Below are 18,053 nucleotides of genomic sequence, written 5' to 3' on the forward strand. Positions count from 1 at the left end.
TGAGTATGGGAAATGTGGGTAGGGTGTACAACCAAAGTGTTGCAGCTGTGGGGGGGCTCATTATGTGGCATATAGTGGGTGTGAGGCTATGAAGCAGGCAGTGGAGGTGCAACAAGTGAGAGTAGAGAGAAGGGTGTCTTATGTGTAGGCAGTGAAGGTGGTCCAGGTCCAGAGAGATACAGGTTCAAATGAGAGATGGGTAGGAGCATCTAGATCGTGGATTACGGGGCAGGTATACATAGATAAGAGACAACTGGTGACGTTCATAGCAGGAGTTATAAACAGCACCGCTGAGGTAAAGTCTAAAACGGAGAAGATTAAGCTAATAGTGGATGCTGCTGGGAGACATCTGAGTATGACAGGCTTGACATGGGAGGAGGTTCAAGATGACCTCAATCAGCAGAGGGTGGAGTCATGTATTACTGGATCTTAGTTATGGTGGTAGTACTAGAATGGAATGCTCCAAGCCTGTTGGCTAATGGGCAGGAGTTCAAGAAGTTAATTGTGGATATGCCAGCTAAGCCTGACGTGATTTGTGTGCGGGAAACGTGGCTCAAACTGAATGTGGAGTTTATAATACATAGGGACAGAGGTGTAGGGGGAAGGGGTGATGTGCCACCTTCATAAAGCAAGGATTTCCCTACATGATGCTAGGTAAAGGTATTGAACAGGAATGTGTGGTGGTGGAGGTGTGGTTGAGAGGAGAGGTGGGCGTGAACTACTATAATATGTGTCAGGTATTAGACCAAGAAGAGTTGGAGATGGTGGAGGGCCAGGATAGAAGTAAGGTAATATGTGGGGATTTTAATGTCCACAACACGCTCTGGGGATGGATGGATGGAAATGGCCAAGTGATGGAAAATCTGATAGAAGTTAAAGATCTGGTGTGCCTGAATGTGGGCCGAGGGACCATGATTGATGTAGTTACAGGGAAAGAATCTGGATTGGACCTCTCTGGTATCTTGTTTGATGGCAGGAATCTGTGACTGGGAGCTATGGGAGGAGTCGACAGTAGGGAGTGATCATTACCCCATAGTATGCACAGTAGGCCAGAGGGAGGAGGAGGTGTCAGTGGATGGAGTAGGCAGGTGGGTGTTTGAAAGGGCAAAGTGGGATCAGTTTCAGGAGTTAAGTGAGCGGTGATGGCTCGGGTGAATATGAGAGGGGAAGGGGATGGTATGAATAACTGGGTGAGAACAGCGTTAGTGGAGGAAGCTACTGAGGCTATACCTAAGAGATCAGGGAGGAGGAAAGCAGTCCCGTGGTGGACAGAGGAGTGTGGGGCAATGGTGAGGAGTAGGAACAGGGCATTTAGAGTAGAGGTCGACCGATTAATCGGCATGGCCGATTTCAAGTTTTCATAACAATCGGTAATCGGCATTTTTGGACGCCGATTACATTGCACTCCACGAGGAGACTGCGTGGCAGGCTGACCACCTGTTACACGAGTGCAGCAAGGAGCCAAGGTAAGTTGCTAGCTAGCATTAAACTTATCTTATAAAAGACAATCAATCTTAACATAATCACTAGTTAACTACACATGGTTGATGATATTACTAGTTTATCTAGCTTGTCCTGCGTTGCATATAATCAATGCGGTGCATGTTAATTTATCATCGAATCACAGCCTACTTCGACAAACGGGTGATAATTTATCAAGCGCATTTGCGAAAAAAGTACTGTCGTTGCACAAATGTACCTAACCATAAACATCAATGCCTTTCTTAAAATCAATACACAAGTATATTTTTTTCAAACCTGCATATTTAGTTAATATTGCCTGCTAACATGAATTTATTTTAATTAGAGAAATTGTGTCACTTCTCTTGCGTTCTGTGCAAGCAGAGTCAGGGTATATGCAGCAGTTTGGGCCGCCTGGCTTCTTGCGAACTGTGTGAAGACCATTTCTTTCTAACAAAGACCGTAATTAATTTGCCAGAATTTTACATAATTATGACATAACATTGAAGGTTGTGCAATGTAACAGCAATATCTAGACTTAGGTATGCCACCCGTTCGATAAAATACGGAACGGTTCCGTATTTCACTGAAATAATTTACGTTTTGTTTAAAGAAATGATAGTTCCCCGATTTGACCATATTAATGACCTAAGGCTCGTGTTTATTATATTATAATTAAGTCTATTATTTGATAGAGCAGTCTGACTGAGCGGTGGTAGGCAGCAGCAGCCTTGTAAGCATTCATCCAAACAGCACTTTCCTGCGTTTGCCAGCAGCTCTTCGCTGTGCTTCAAGCATTGCGCTGTTTATGATTTCAAGCCTATCAACTCCCAAGATTAGGCTGGCAATACTATAGTGCCTATAAGAACATCCAATAGTCAAAGGTATATGAAATACAAATGGTATAGAGAAAAATAATTCCTATAATAACTACAGCCTAAAACTTCTTACCTGGGAATATTGAAGACTCATGTTAAAAGGAACCACCAGCTTTCATATGTTCTGAGCAAGGAACTTAAACGTTAGCTTTTTTACATGGCACATATTGCACTTTTACTTTCTTCTCCAACACTGTGTTTTTGCATGATTTAAATCAAATTGAGCATGTTTCATTATTTATTTGAGACTAAATTGATTTTATTTATGTATTATATTAAGTAAAAATAAAAGTTAATTCAGTATTGTTGTAATTGTCATTATTACATATATATATGAAAAGGACACATACCTTCCAACATCTGATTCAGTAGAAGCAGGCTCTGGTGAAGAGAACTATTCATCAGACAAAGAGGTCATGTTGGCGTCGATTCTGTGACACCATTGGAAGGGCGACATCAGTGGGAGAAGTGTGGGGGATGATTCAGAGGATGAGTGGGAAGGATGTGGCAGTAACAGATGAGGAGAAGGCAGAGATGATGGACAAAGCCTTTGTCCAAGTGCATAGCTAGGCACTTGGACAAATTTGTCAGAGGAGGGGGAGAGAGAGAACGAGAGAGGAGCATCCTGGGGTGCTGGATAGGAGGATGTAAATGATGTGTTAAATGCACCATTTACAATGGCAGAGGTGAAAAGGGCAATAGGTAAGGTTGGGTTAACTTCACCTGAGAAAGATGTGTTATGTTGGCCCATCTTAGTGATGAGGCACTGGTTAAGGTATTGGTGTTGTACAACAGAGTGTGGGAGGAGGGGAAACTACCAGGCAGCTGGAAGGAGGCAGTAGTGGTACCAATCCGGAAGCCAGGGAAATACCTAACAAGGCCAATAGCCTTAATTAACATCACTAAGATTATGGCGCGTATGATAATGGAGAGGCTAACTTACTTCCTGGAGAGCAGTGGGTCAGTATTGCCAGATCAGAGTGGATTCAGGAAGGGTAGGGGAACAATGGACCCAGTGCTCTGCTTAGAAGCAGAGGTCAGGAAGGCTCAGCTGAACAGGGAGAGTGTTGTAGCTGTATTTTTATTTATGTGGATAAGGCATATGATATAATGTGGAAGGAGGGGTTGTTAATCAAGCTTGATATTATGGTTGTAGGAGGAATAACGTACAACTGGATAAAGTATTTCCTGTTTGGAAGATCTGTCCAGGTGAGGGTGGTGAAGTCTCTCTCAGGCGGCTACATGGTGGATAACGGTACACCACAGGGGAGCGTGATTAGTCCTCTGTTGTTCTCAATCTGTCACGAATCCCACCGATGGTGGCTCCCCAGCCTGCTCGGGCGGCGCTCGGCGGTCGTCGTCGCCGGCCTACTAGCCACCGCTGATCCCTTTTTCCTTTTCTGTTTGTTTAGTCTTATTGGTTGCACCTGTTCCCTATTGTGTTCTTGATTTGTGTTTATTTAAGCCTGCTTAGCCCGCCCAGGTTTGTGCGGGATAACGTTTGCTGTTGTGTTTATTTTGGATGTGCTGGCTTACGCCTTGTATTCTCTCTCCGGACTGTTTTGCCCGTTGTACTGGGTTGGTAATTTGTTTTACGCGCCCGTTGGTTTTGGCGTTGACCATTTTGTGCCGGGAAGAATAAAGGTCGTTATACTTCACCTCTGCTCTCTGCGCCTGACTCCTACCACCACTCCTAGTATCCTGTGACACAATCATGATCAATGATTTACTCTCAGGTACAGCCGGATATTGGGAGTTTGTTATTTTCAGATGGGGCCTAATGGAAGAGGGGAAGAAATGTGCCATATATAGTCAGGAAGGTACAGGAAGCAATTGATGAGGTTGAGCGGTCGGCATTAATGTGGGGATTCAGGTTCTCTGTAGAGAACAGACAGTGTTCTTTACCAGGAGGAAGGTGGGAGATGAGTTATGCTTGAGGTTATATGGGAGAAACTTGGAGAGGGTGGGGGCCTTCAGGTTCTTTGGGGTATACTTTGATTCTAGAATGACCTGGGCAGAACACATTGAGAGAGTGGTGGGAAAGTGTAAGGTACAAAATGTGATGCGCTGTCTGACAGGGAAGGAGTTTGGGGCTGGGCATGCCTCATTGAGGACCATGTATGTTGCATTTATCTGATCTGTAATAGACTATGGAAGTATAGCGTATGGTACGGCAGCCCGGACGTCATTGGAAAGGCTAGATGTCATACAGGGACAAGGACTCAGAATATGTAGTGTGTTTCGAATGTCCCCAGTGGCTGCACTACAGGTGGAGGTACAGATTAGGAGACAGCAGCTGGCAATGTATTATCGGGTCCGCCTACAGGGACATGGGGTATCTCATCCTGCGAAAGGGATTTTACAGGCATGCTGGGAACATGAGCGAAGACAGAACACGAGCTTTGGGTGTGTGGGTAATACCCAGGCGAAGGAGATGGGACTGTATGGAAGGGAGTTTAGTCCAATGGTAGCTATTCCTGTAAATCCACCATGGCTACTCCCACCTCCAGTAGTTGATCTAGAAGTATTGGAGAGACTAGGGAAAGATAGGCAGGGTGTTGATCCATCTGATTGGTTTAAGAGACGTCTGGATACTGTGTATCAGAATTTTGTGGCCATATACACAGACGGTTCAAAAGATCCAAGGACAGGATGCACTTGGTCAGCATTTGTAGTGCAGGAATGTGGTGTGAGAGTCAGGGAACGTATTACAGATCATCTGGCTGTATATTCGGCGGAGATGATGGTCATACTGTTGGCCTTGCAATGGGTGGAGGAAGTTAAGCCAGAAAGAGTAGTTATTTGCTCTGATTCATGTGCAGTGCTAAGGAGTATCCAGTCCTTTAGATCACGTAGCAGACAAAACCTGCTTTATGCGGTGCTACAAACCCATGGCAGGACTAAACAAATGGGTATACAGATACTATTTACATGGGCTCCAGCTCATGTGGGAGTGGAGGGGAACGAGGCAGTTGATGTACTGGCTAAACAAGCACCAAGTAGTTGGGATGTTGATGTGGTAGTTTCAATGAGCAAGGCAGAGGCAAAAAGCATGATATGGACAGTGATGGTGGAGAAATGGCAGGAGCAGTGGAATAGAAATACAAAGGGCAGGATTTTATTTCAAGTACAGAGGAAAGTTGGGGAGGGGAGAACAGCAGGAAGGGACAGAAGAGAGGAGGCTATATTTACAACATTAAGGGTGGGACACAGCCAGTTGAATAAGACCTTACATGTGATAGGAAAGCATCCAACAGTAAAATGTGAGTATTGCCAGGAAACAGAGACAGTGGAGCATAGGCTGAGATCTAGTATGAGGGAGAAGGGGATACAGAACATTAGTTTAAAGAGTATATTGTGTAGAACGTCATTAGATATAGTCTCAAATATTTTGTTATCTTTTTTAAGAGCAATGGGGCTGGCAGGTAGGATTTCATTTCTTCCTGTTTCTGGCCCACACTCCAGTACAGTAGGTGGCGGTAATGCGCCATAACGTTGGATGCCAACCGCCGATAAACCCCACCGAAGAAGAGCGGATGCCTGTGCACGCAGTCAGTCTGCTTACTATTGATCACCAGAGGGCGCTGTGACAAAATTAATGCACTCTACTCAAACGTCTATGCTAGTACACCAGGTCAAAGGTTACCAGCAGTAGTTTTTTTGTTGCAACAACTAACGCAGTGTCCAGATGTTTCAATCCTAAACCAAGAAATAGAACAATGGATTGATACAAAAATCGGATTTCCCTCTATGGCGAAAATGAATGGGCACCCAAGACAGTAACGACCGAAGTATGACTATTATAAAATACACAGCCGGGTTTGATAGCTACCGGTAGCCAAGATAGCTAGCTAACTACCAGCTTCCAGTCAGCTGGGCAACGTCAATAGGCAAACAGAATGTAAAAAGTGCCAGGTGGTGGCTCAGAATAGTCTGCATACCTGTGGTCAGAAACAGATGGGAGTGTTTAAACTTGCCATTCTTGTTTGCTAGCGAGGAAATATCGTTTTCATAAAGTCCCTTCCAGCGGCCACTGCTAAAAGTATTCGGATATGACATTATTTGTATGAGATTGCTAGGCTATATAACAAAGTCAACTTCTATGTTAAAATTAAAGATTTAATGCATGAGGGATCCAGTGGACGCTTGCCCCAAACAAGATGAGGAGACTAGTGTCCCGGAAGAAGGCTCTCACCCTGGTGAAGGAGCTGGACGCTTTCCCCAAGGTTCCAGAGAGCTATGTGGAAACCACAGCCACTGGTGGAACAGGTTCGTTATTAACTAGCCAATGTAAATATGAATTGCAATTCAACTATTCTTCAAATTATAGATTGGATACATTGTAAAATGTTAAATTCATGTATGAGTCCATCAACGATGTCAACCGTAGTATAAGTGCAATGGACAAACAATAACATATACTGTAGGGCAAAGTTTAGAACAGAGCATCTAGGCCAACCCTAGTATAGTTACGTACCTGTTTACCTATTTTAATCAATGAGTAGCCGACTCCAGTTGTAAACTTGGCCTTCTACATCACTCCTCCTTTGCTGTCTTTTCAGTGTCCCTGATAGCCTTCACAGCCATGGCTCTGCTGGCTTTCCTTGAGTTCTTTGTCTATCGAGACACGTGGATGCAGTATGAGTATGAAGTCGATAAAGACTTCTCCAGGTAAAAAACAACTCTCAGACCATGGTCATGTTCATTAGGCACCAAAGAGATTTTTTTAAAAGTGTTTTGCAGTGGAAAATGAAAGTGAATGTTCATTGGTCCCTACCAGTTTCAGTCCATTTGCTTCCGTTTGGTGCCTAATGAACACAACCCAACAGTCTGGCATATCATTTTTGAGTTATCTGGACAACGTCAGCAGGAAAATACTTACTGTACAGTTCCAAGTACACTACAGAGCTAACTATCACAATATTTTCTTCCTTTTGCAGTAAATTAAGAATAAACATAGACATCACAGTTGCCATGAGGTGTCAATGTGAGTATTTACACTGTTTGAAGGTTGCTCTCACAATTTAGGCTTAGACATGGACATCTAGAATGTGACTGTGTTTATGTCGGCAGTAGAATTAACATTTCAGTAGTGTTGTATGAAGCCATTGACTGTAGGCTGTCCTTGTCTTCCATCATGTCATAATGATTATATTATTCATTGATTTGCTGTTTGTCTCGGTGGCTGTATGTAGTTGTAGGTGCAGATGTCCTAGACTTGGCAGAGACCATGGTAGCTTCAGATGGCCTACATTATGAGCCAGTAAGTATGACTCTGTCTGGTACCTGCTATAGCACCCGAACCAGGCCAGTCAGTTAAGAACAGTTAAGACACAATGACAACCTGACAATGACAAGATGCAAGTGTGGTGAGAATTCAGGGTTCCATAAATTTCGTCATATTATCTTTCCAGTGACAATGCCCTTTCTTAATATGTTTTCCCATGGTCACCTTGCAGGTCACCTTTGACCTCTCTCCTCAGCAAAGGCTGTGGCACAGGTAAGATACTATATCAGCCACAAGATATCTATGTCTCCTGAAAGTATAGAAATCCACCACCAGAATGCATCTGCACATGCATAACTAAAATAGCAATGTTGCATACAGTGAAGCAAAAGATGAGATGATTGGCTACATGTGGCACATTTAAGACATTTTAATCATGATGCATAATACCTGTCAAATAAACCTAGTAAAGTAAAGACAGTATGGTGGAGTGAAGGCTATCCATTGACTGTTATAACTCCTCACTCCTATATAGTGATTCCCCTCTACAACACTCCCGTGTTTAATCTTTCCCTTGCTCACTCATCTCCCTTTCCTCCCCCTCTCCCCCAGAACTCTGCTGATGATCCAGGACCGCCTTAGGGAGGAACACTCGCTGCAGGATGTGATCTTCAAGACAGTCCTGAAAGGATCCCCCACTGCCCTGCCTCCCAGGTCTGGAAAAAAGAATACAGCTTTGCTGTGACACAGTGTGTGTGTTTGAGTGAAGTTAGGTATTGAAGTAATTGATCAACTGTATTTAATGATTATGGTTATGTTATTGAAGTGACTCTCCTCTCCTCCCCTCCATTCTCCTTCGAGAGAGGACAGTCCCTCCCAGTCGCCTGCGGCCTGCAGGATACACGGCCATCTTTATGTCAACAAGGTGGCTGGCAACTTCCACATCACTGTGGGCAAGTAGGTCACCGCTCCTCTCTCTACAACTAACTTCTAGCTACAGTGTGCCCTAATGAACACAATGAGTGTTTCCAGGTAGTCCCTCCCTTCTTGTCTATGTTCTCCGTTGGGTGCCTAATGAACATGACCTAGATGTTTGACTCTGGAATGTGTGATGTCATGAGTTATTATGCCATCTCCGCAAGCTTGACCTTCTCACATCACATACAGGGCTATCCCACATCCTAGAGGCCACGCCCATCTAGCGGCCCTCGTCAGCCACGATAGTAAGTTTCTTTGTTTAGAGTTTAACTCCCATACATGATACATACAAACGTCTTGAACAGATGTAAGTCATGATGGAACTATGTGATGTCTTCACAATTGAGTTAACACATTTAAACCTGACGATATCCCTAGACCTGGAGTTAATGATTGTTCTGATTTTGTTGTTGATTACAGCGTACAACTTCTCTCATCGCATCGACCACCTGTCGTTCGGAGAGGAGATCCCAGGGATCATCAACCCTCTGGACGGGACAGAGAAAGTCTGCACTGACCGTAAGTATAAAGACATCACGTCAGTGCTGGGTTCAAATATTATTCGAAATAATTCCAAAACTTACTCCGTGCTTGATTGTTTCCATTGTAACAGGCAAGCTCAATAGAAAAGTTCCAAAAGTGCAATCCCCGCACAACTGGCACTCCAGAGAATTATCAAAGCATTGGAAATATTTTAAATAGTATTTAAACCCAAGGCTTTATCATGTCACATCAAACAGGCTACATGACAGACTTCCTAAATGCACAGATAAGTCATGGGTTTTTGGGGGAAGTAGTTTGTTTACCTCAACATGTTAGTTATGAAGAAATTGTGACATTCTATAGGAATTGTAACCTTGTTAATTTCATCCTTCATTAAATAATATATCCTCATGTGTGCACTGTTTTCTCTGATCCTCGTCAGATAATCAGATGTTTCAGTACTTCATCACCATAGTGCCCACCAAACTGAACACCTACCAGATCTCAGCAGACACAAACCAGTACTCTGTCACCGAAAGGGTAGGTCCAGGATGTGCGATTGTGTGTTTGTTTGAGTGTACAAGGTGTATGCTGTGTGTGTGAATGAACTGAAGGTGTGGGTGTATCGTCATCCTTTCACCCTGTGTGTGTTTGTAGGAGCGGGTGATCAACCACGCGGTGGGCAGCCACGGAGTATCTGGGATCTTTATGAAGTATGACATCAGCTCGTTGATGGTGAAAGTCACAGAGCAGCACATGCCCCTGTGGAGGTTCCTCGTCAGGCTTTGTGGCATCATCGGAGGCATTTTCTCCACCACAGGTACCCACAAGTGTACAGGGGTGTAATTCAGTAGTGTGTAACGTTGCAATGTTTTGCAACAAAAACATGTCTCTTATTGGACAAGTTCAGGTTAGTCCCTCCCTGTTTTGTCCCATTTGCTTCCTAGGGAAAACACCCCAAGTATGTCCACCTGGGTCATTATCATTAGGGCACGTCGTAGAAAAATGTTGTGCAACGTAAAAAGTCCAGGTAGTCCCTTCCTGTTTGTCGCTTTTCTGATGTTCAATGCCTAATGAACACGACCCTGATTTACTACACAACTAACAGGACCCACACCTATCCAAAGCCCTTTAGGCAAAAAGAATCACAGAGCACTAGTTGTAAAAATCATCCTTATCATTTTGTGACGTCTAAAGGCATCTGCATGCTTTCCAGCCTAAACAGTCCGGAAGAGTTAGCGCATACAGTACCAGTCAAAGGTTTGGACACACCTGCTCATTCAAGGGCTCTTTATGTTTACTATTTTCTACATTGTAGCATATAGTGAAGACATCAAAACTATGAAATCATGTAGTAACCAAAAAAAGTGTTAAACAAATAAAAATATTTTATATTTGAGATTCTTCAAAGTAGCAACCCTTTGCCTTGATGACAGCTTTGCACACTCTTGGCATTATCTCAACCAGCTTCATGAGGTAGTCACCTGGAATGCATTTCAATTAACAGGTGTGCCATGTTAAAAGTTAATTTGTGGGATTTCTTTCCTTCTTAATGTGTTTGAGCTAATCAGTTGTGTTGTGACAAGGCAGGGGTGGTATACAGAAGATAGCCCTATTTGGTAAAAGACCAAGTCCATATTATGTCATGAACAGCTCAAATAAGCAAAGAGAAACGACAGTCCATCATTACTTTAAGACATGAAGGTCAGTTAATCCGGGAAATTTCAAGGACTTTGAACGTTTCTTCAAGTGCAGTCGCAAAAACCATCAAGCGCTATGCTGAAACTGTCTAATGAGGACCGCCACAGGAATGGAAGACCCAGAGTTACCTCTGCTGCAGAGGATACGTTTATTAGAGTTAGCTGCACCTCAGCTTGCAGCCTAAAATAAATGCTTCGGAGTTCAAGTAAGACATTAACATCAACTATTCAGAGGAGACTGCGTGAATCAGGCCTTCATGGTCCAATTGCTGCAAAGAAACCACTACTAAAGGACACCAATAATAAGAAGAGACTTGCTTGGGCCAAGAAACACAAGCAATGGATATTAGACCGGTGGAAATCTGTCCTTTGGTCTGATGAGTCCAAATTTGAGATATTTGGTTCCAATCGCTGTCATTGTGAGACGCGGAGTAGGTGAATGGATGATCTCTGCAAGTGTGGTTTCCTCCCGTGAAGCATGTAGGAGGAGGTGTGGAGGTGCTTTGCTGGTGACAGTCTGATTTAATTATATATTTTTTAATTCAAGGCACACTTAACCAGCAAGGCTACCACAGCATTCTGCAGCGATACGCCAACACATCTGATTTGCGCTTACGGGACTATCATTTGTTATTCAACAGGACAATGACCCAACACACCTCCAGGCTGTGTAAGGGCTATTTGACCAAGAAGGAGAGTGATGGAGAGCTGCATCAAATGACCTGGCCTCCACAATCACCCGACCTCAATCCAATTGAGATGGTTTGGAATGATTTGGAGAGTGAAGGAAAAGCAGCCAACAAGTGCTCAGCATATGTGGGAACTCCTTCAAGACGGTTGGAAAAGCATTCCTCATGAAGCTAGTTGAGAGAATGCCAAGAGTGTGCAAAGCTCAAGGCAAAAGGTGGCTACTTTGAAGAATTTAAAATAATTTTGATTTGTTTAACACTTTATGGGTTTCTGCATGATTCCATAGTTTATGTCTTCACTATTATTCCACAATGTAGAAAATAGTTTAAAAAAAAGAAACCCTTGAATGAGTAGGTGTGTCAACTTTTGACTGGTACTGTATATTATCACACCTTTTTTGTTTGTTTTTGGACTTCGGGAAATGTTTTTTTTTCGGGGGGCTGTCGCACAAAAATATATTCTCCAGACAAGCCCGAAGTCTACGCCCCTTTGCTGGTGAATGGTCGAAAGTAGGGATTCTTCAATAAAGTCCGTCATTCAACAAGAGACGACTCGTTTTCATGCACATTTTTTAATTGAGGAATACGGCACCAAACATCTTAGATGTAAAATTGCGCAACTAACATCTCTGCAAAAACACCAAAATGAATGAGATTTGAGTTCTCAGATTAATTCGGACTCTTTTGAGCAAGTGTATGCTGGCTACGGTATCTCAAAATTGAAAAACAGTACTATTGCCAATTTTCTACTTGTTTTTCAAGTGAATGTATTTTTAAGGGAGTCTGCAAGTGCACTCGTTCGAACTCGGCTAGGCGCCAGCCGAACTGAATCATTTGGAAGCCTTAAAACTTCTCTCCATACAGGTATGATCCATGGAATGGTGGGCTTCTTGGTGGACGTCGTCTGCTGTCGCTTCCAACTAGGAGTCTACAAACCCCGGGAGGCAAGTCAACACATCAAGTCAAACACGCTTGTCACAAGCTTGTTGATTCCACAGATGTAAAGTAGATGCACAAAGTGTCAATTTCTTTAAAAAATGTAAATATATACAGGACGCAGCATAGAATACCCTCAACATATGTATTTTGATCAATATCTGAATTAGACTGTAGTTAGCGTTGGTTTTTCCTTTTCTCAACGCATGCTGCACTACTGCTTATTTAATTTGAAAATATATCAAAATAAACGTAAACTTGAAGGGGTGGTTTACCGGACAAAGATTAAAGCACGTTTGTTGAAAGTGCTTTTTATTCCAGGACTAGGTTTAATCTGTTTCTGGGAAACTGCACCTAAGTGTCCTGTTTTTTTATACACTTATCAAAAATATAAACGCAACATGTAAAGTGTTGGACTCCTAATTCATGACCTGAATTAAAAGATCCCAGCAATTTTCCATACGCACAAAAATCTTGTTTCTCTCAAACTTTGTGCACAAATTTGTTTACTTCCAAGTTAGTGATAATCCATCCACCTGACAGGTGTGGCATATCAAGCTGATTAAACAGCATGATTATTACACAAACCACTCTAAAATGTGCAGTTTTGTCACATCACACAATGTCACAGATGTCTCAAGTTGATGGAGGATGCAATTGGCATACTGACTGCAGAAATATCCACCAGAGCTGTTTCTAGAGAATTGAATGTTAATTTCTCTACCATAAGCCGCCTCCGTCGTTTTAGAGAATTTGGCAGTACATCCAACCGGCCTCACAACCGCAGACCACATATAACAACGCCAGCTCAGAACCTCCACATCCAGTTTCTTCACCTGTGGAATCATCCGAGACCAGCTGATGAAATTGTGGGTTTGCACAAACTGTGAGAAACCGTCACATCTGCTTGCTTGTCGTACTCATCGGGGTCTTGACCTGACTGCAGTTCTACGTCGTAACCGACTTCAGTGGGAAAATGCTTACCTTCGATGGCCACTGGCATGCTAGAGAAGTCTGCTCTTCACTGATTAATCCTGTACCTGACAGACAGCATGTATGGCGTTGTGTGGGCGAGCGGTTTGCTTATGTCAACGATCTGATCAGTTGCGTCAGCCACATTGAATAAAAATGTTTTTTAGATGATAGTGGTTGTATTAATCTGGGATTTATCGCATCCCACAACTGTCCCAGACGGTTTGGAATATGTATTTCTTGCATAGAATAGGTCAACTTGTGTACTATGGGGGATAGTAGATTTACATAGGCTAGTGCTGTTGGTTAGGCCTACTTATCTTGTTGGCTGACAAAGTAAATGGACAGTTAATCCAATATCTTCAATATGCACCTCGGAATTGGATAAGGACTCGCGCAGTTGCGACCCCGATATCTGTCTTAACTAGTAGCCTGTGTGAAAGACCCGATCACGTGACAGAGAGCGGTGTGATTGACAGACGCATTAGATTGCACAGCACACTCAAGGAGAAGGGCACAATGCAGCACTCCGGGCTGCAAAAGGAATAGATTTGAGGCATTATCAAGGGCTTGTCAAATTCTGAATGAGAGACTATTGGAGTGTGTACAGCCTGCGCAAAAAAAAAACAAAGCAAAGCTCATGCCTTTCAAGTGACTTTCAAATCATCATTAGTCTCATGCAGCCTTACAATGTATTAAAAATCAAAACAGTCCTTTTGTAGAACAACTAAAGTTACATTAATAACTCTAAATGAAGCATATAGGAGTACCTACAGTTGAAGTCAGAAGTTTTTCACAATTCCTGACATTTAATCCTAGTAAAAATTCCCAGTCTTAGGTCAGTTAGGATCACCACTTTATTTTAAGAATGTGAAATGTCAGAGTAATCGAGAATTATTTATTTCAGATTTTATTTCTTTCATCATTCCCAGTGGGTCAGAAGTTTACATATACTAATTGAGTGTTTGGTAGCATTGCCTTTAAATTGTTTAACTTGGGTCAAACGTTTCGGGTAGCCTTCCACAAGCTTCCAACAGAGCTGGTGTAACTGAGTCAGGTTTGTAGGCCTCCTAGCTCGCACATGCTTTTTTAGTTCTGCCCACAAATTTTCTATAGGATTGAGGTCAGGGCTTTGTGATGGCCACTCCAATACCTTGACTTTGAAAGTATGCTTGGGGTCATTGTCCATTTGGAAGACCAATTTGCGACCAAGCTTTAACATCCTGACTGATGTCTTGAGATGTTGCTACAATATATCCACATCATTTTAATTCCTCATGATGCCATCTATTTTGTTAAGTGCACCAGTCCCTCCTGCAGAAAAGCACCCCCAAAACATGATGCTGCCACCCTCGTGCTTCACGGTTGGGACGGTGTTCTTTGGCTTGCAAGCCTCCCCCTTTTTCCTCCAAACATAACGATGGTCATTATGGCCAAACAGTTCTATTTTTGTTTCATCAGACCAGAGGACATTTCTCCAAAAAGTACGGTCTTTGTCCCCATGTGCAGTTGCAAACCGTAGTCTGGCTTTTTTTATGGCGGTTTTGGAACAGTGGCTGCTTCTTGCTGAGCGGCCTTTCAGGTTATGTTGATATAGGACTCGTTTTACTGTGGATATAGATACTTTTGTACATGTTTCCTCCAGCATCTTCACAAGGTCCTTTGCTGTTGTTCTGGGATTGATTTGCACCAAAGTACGTTCATCTCTAGAAGACAGAACGTGTCTCTTTCCTGAACGGTATGATGGCTGCGTGGTCCCATGGTGTTTGTACAGATGAACTTGGTACCTTCTGGCATTTGGAAATTGCTCCAAAGGATGAACCAGACTTGTGGAGGTCTACAATTTTCTTTCTGAGGTCTTGGCTGATTTCTTTTGATTTTCCCATGATGTCAAGCAAAGAGGCACTGAGTTTGAAGGTAGGCCTTGAAAAACATACACAGGGACACCTCCAATTGACTCAAATTATGTCAATTAGCCTATCAGAAGCTTCTAAAGCCATGACACAATTTCCTGTAATTTTCCAAGCTGTTTAAAGGCACAGTCAACGTAGTGTATGTAAACTTCTGACCCACTGGAATTGTGATACAGTGAAATAATCTGTCTGTAAACAATTGTTGGAAAAATGACGTGTCATGCACAAAGTAAATGTCCTAACCGACTTTCCAAAACTATAGTTTTAAGAAATTTGTTTTAATGACTCCAACCTAAGTGTATGTAAACTTGAAATGTGTTTCTTTGTTAAAGCTCAACACAGAATAGCCGCATGTGCGCACTCCCTCAAATGGTTGAGAAAATATTTATATTTTATTCCATTTTGTTGAATTGTATTCTTCATACTATAAAATAATGCCACGGAATTATAAGCAAATCTTGTCTGCTAAATGAACTAGTGTAGCCCACAGCCATTTGGCATATCCACAACCAGGACCTAACATGACAACTCAAAGTAGGCCATTCTTTTCTTCTGAAATAGACTTTTTTTTCATATCATGCTTCTTTAGACCTGTTTAAAATAAATCATGGATTTGTGGAAGTGTAGGCTATATTACATGGACTTTTTAAAATAGCTTGTAGGCTGTGTGTGGAAGCCAGGAGATGCTAAATGTGTTAATTAACGGTCAATTACTGTGAGAATGACAGTTATTTGGTTGACAATCACCATCTGACTAAATTTCATGACCGCCACAGCCGTACCAACAGATACATATCTGTATTCCCAATCATAGATTAGGGCCTAATGAATTTATTTCAAGTGACAGATTTCCTTATATGAACTGCAATTCAGTAAAATCTTTGAAATTGTTATATGTTGCATTTATATTTTAGTTCAGTGCACTTGAATGTTTTCCCTCTCTCATTCGCAGATGGGCCTGCTGGACGACCATGTAAAAAACGAAGCCCCTGTCCCACCCCTGGAAGCTACAGAAAACCACACCCACTGACAGGGATCATCAACTACATCAGGGCTCTCCAACCCTGTTCCCTGAGAGCTATCCTCCTGTAAGTTTTTGCTCCAACCCCAGTTAACTGACCTGGTTCAGCTTCTCAACAACAAATTATTAAGAATCAGGTGCGCTGGGTTGGAGCAAAAACCTACAGTAAGGTTTTTTTTTCTTTCTTGAGCAGATGGTCTGGGGGCGGGAACATAATTGCAAATTGACCTGAATAATAATAATTTTAAACCTCGCTTACATTTGTCTACGATCACATATCTCTATAATGCGTGGGAATACTTTGGGACCGATTTTTCAAAATTAAAATGACTTGAAGCTGATTTTCTGGTGTTTTTACAGTCTTTTTGTCCAACAATAAAATATTATTGGGGGAGGGGGACAAATAAAATCCCCCGTGTGAATTGGATCCCAATTCATGGATGCCAAGAAAGCCAGGCTTCCCACACCAAAAAAAAAAGATTTTGTCTGTGTTTCATAATTTTCCTTCAATTCACAAGAGGCTGAATGTATCTCAATGAGAAAGCGAAACAGCGCCCCTCAGTGTAGGCCATCTATCTGATACTGTCTGGTCCAAACGAGTATGACATTGTTGCCGCCCGTAGCATTGAAGGCAAGGGAAGCCGGTGAGGATTTGCCAATCAGCGTTGAGCTAAAGTGAGTGAGCTCAACACTGAATGGTCCTGGCACACCAAAAAAAGTGTCAAGGGAAGCCAGCTTCGATTTTGGCGTCACTCCTATCAAATCCCAATGAGAGCATACGTCACTGACAGAAACACTTAAATTGTTGCATCTCGTTGTGTTGTCCTCCGATAGCTAGCTAGCTCAATTGGCCCTTCCCTAAATTAGCCATGGATGGAGATATGGATTTGGACTTGTGGTTTTGAGATGGAGTGTGGCCTGATCTGGGGAACTCTCAGCAAGAAGGGAGCACTGGCGTGCTGCCTTGTGCCTTTGCGACTACTAAGTATATTTTAAACCTCCCGCTTTGGGCTGGATGTGTCAATGTGTAGTTCATACATGCAAAATTACTGTCTTACCTCAATTAGCCACGAAATCCCTACATTTTAGTCATTTAGCAGACGCTCTTATCCAGAGCGACTTACAGTAGTGAATTCATGCATTTTCTTTTTTTTTGTACTGGCCCCCCGTGGGAATTGAACCCACAACCCTGGCGTTGCAAACACCATGCTCTACCAACTGAGCCCCTAGTTTGAAAGCGACTTTTTCGGGAATTTGTGCTGCGCTATTTTCTCCCACATGGGCCTGCCCCCTACCAATTCGAGTTGAACCAATGAGCTTCAACCCCTCGCCATATGAGTGACAGCTGGCAAGAGGCGCATCATGCACCCACAGCAGAGCGAGAGAGCAATGACGTGGTGCACATATGTGACCTAGTACACAATTTACAGGGACCACTTTTGGCTCGTGAACACTACTTTAAGAACTACTGGCTAAAAAGTATTGGAGAATCTCTTTAAGTATGTAAGTAACTACACTGATATACACTGTGGACAACTGCTTGTCGAACATCTCATTCCAAAATCATGGGCATTAATATGGAGTTGGTCCCCCCCCCTTTGCTGATATAACAGCCTCCACTCTTCTGGGAAAGCTTTCCACTAGATGTTGGAACATTTCTGCAAGGACTTGCTTCCATTCAGCCACGAGTATTAGTGATGTTTGGCGATTAGGCCTGGCTCACAGTCGGCATTCCAATTCATCCCGAAGGTGTTTGATGGGGTTGAGGTCAGGGCTCTGTGCAGGCCAGTCAAGT

General features: G+C 42.8%; 1 protein-coding gene across 2 annotated transcripts; it reads left to right on the forward strand.

Moving 5' to 3' along the window:
• Nucleotides 1-5,925: 5,925 nt before the first annotated feature.
• Nucleotides 5,926-16,599, forward strand: ergi2 (Endoplasmic reticulum-Golgi intermediate compartment protein 2). 2 transcript variants are annotated; one of them, XM_014170583.2, is made up of 14 exons: nucleotides 5,926-6,130; nucleotides 6,457-6,608; nucleotides 6,902-7,010; nucleotides 7,280-7,326; nucleotides 7,535-7,602; nucleotides 7,799-7,839; nucleotides 8,179-8,280; nucleotides 8,428-8,523; nucleotides 8,734-8,789; nucleotides 8,965-9,063; nucleotides 9,470-9,567; nucleotides 9,685-9,847; nucleotides 12,281-12,360; nucleotides 16,190-16,599. In XM_014170583.2, the coding sequence occupies exons 2-14, from the start codon at nucleotides 6,500-6,502 to the stop codon at nucleotides 16,265-16,267; spliced, it is 1,146 nt and encodes a 381-aa protein (XP_014026058.1). In that variant the 5' UTR covers nucleotides 5,926-6,130; nucleotides 6,457-6,499; the 3' UTR covers nucleotides 16,268-16,599.
• The last annotated feature ends 1,454 nt before the right edge of the window (nucleotides 16,600-18,053 follow it).

Source organism: Salmo salar, chromosome ssa24, assembly GCF_905237065.1.
Source record: "Salmo salar chromosome ssa24, Ssal_v3.1, whole genome shotgun sequence".
Lineage (NCBI taxonomy): Eukaryota > Metazoa > Chordata > Actinopteri > Salmoniformes > Salmonidae > Salmo > Salmo salar.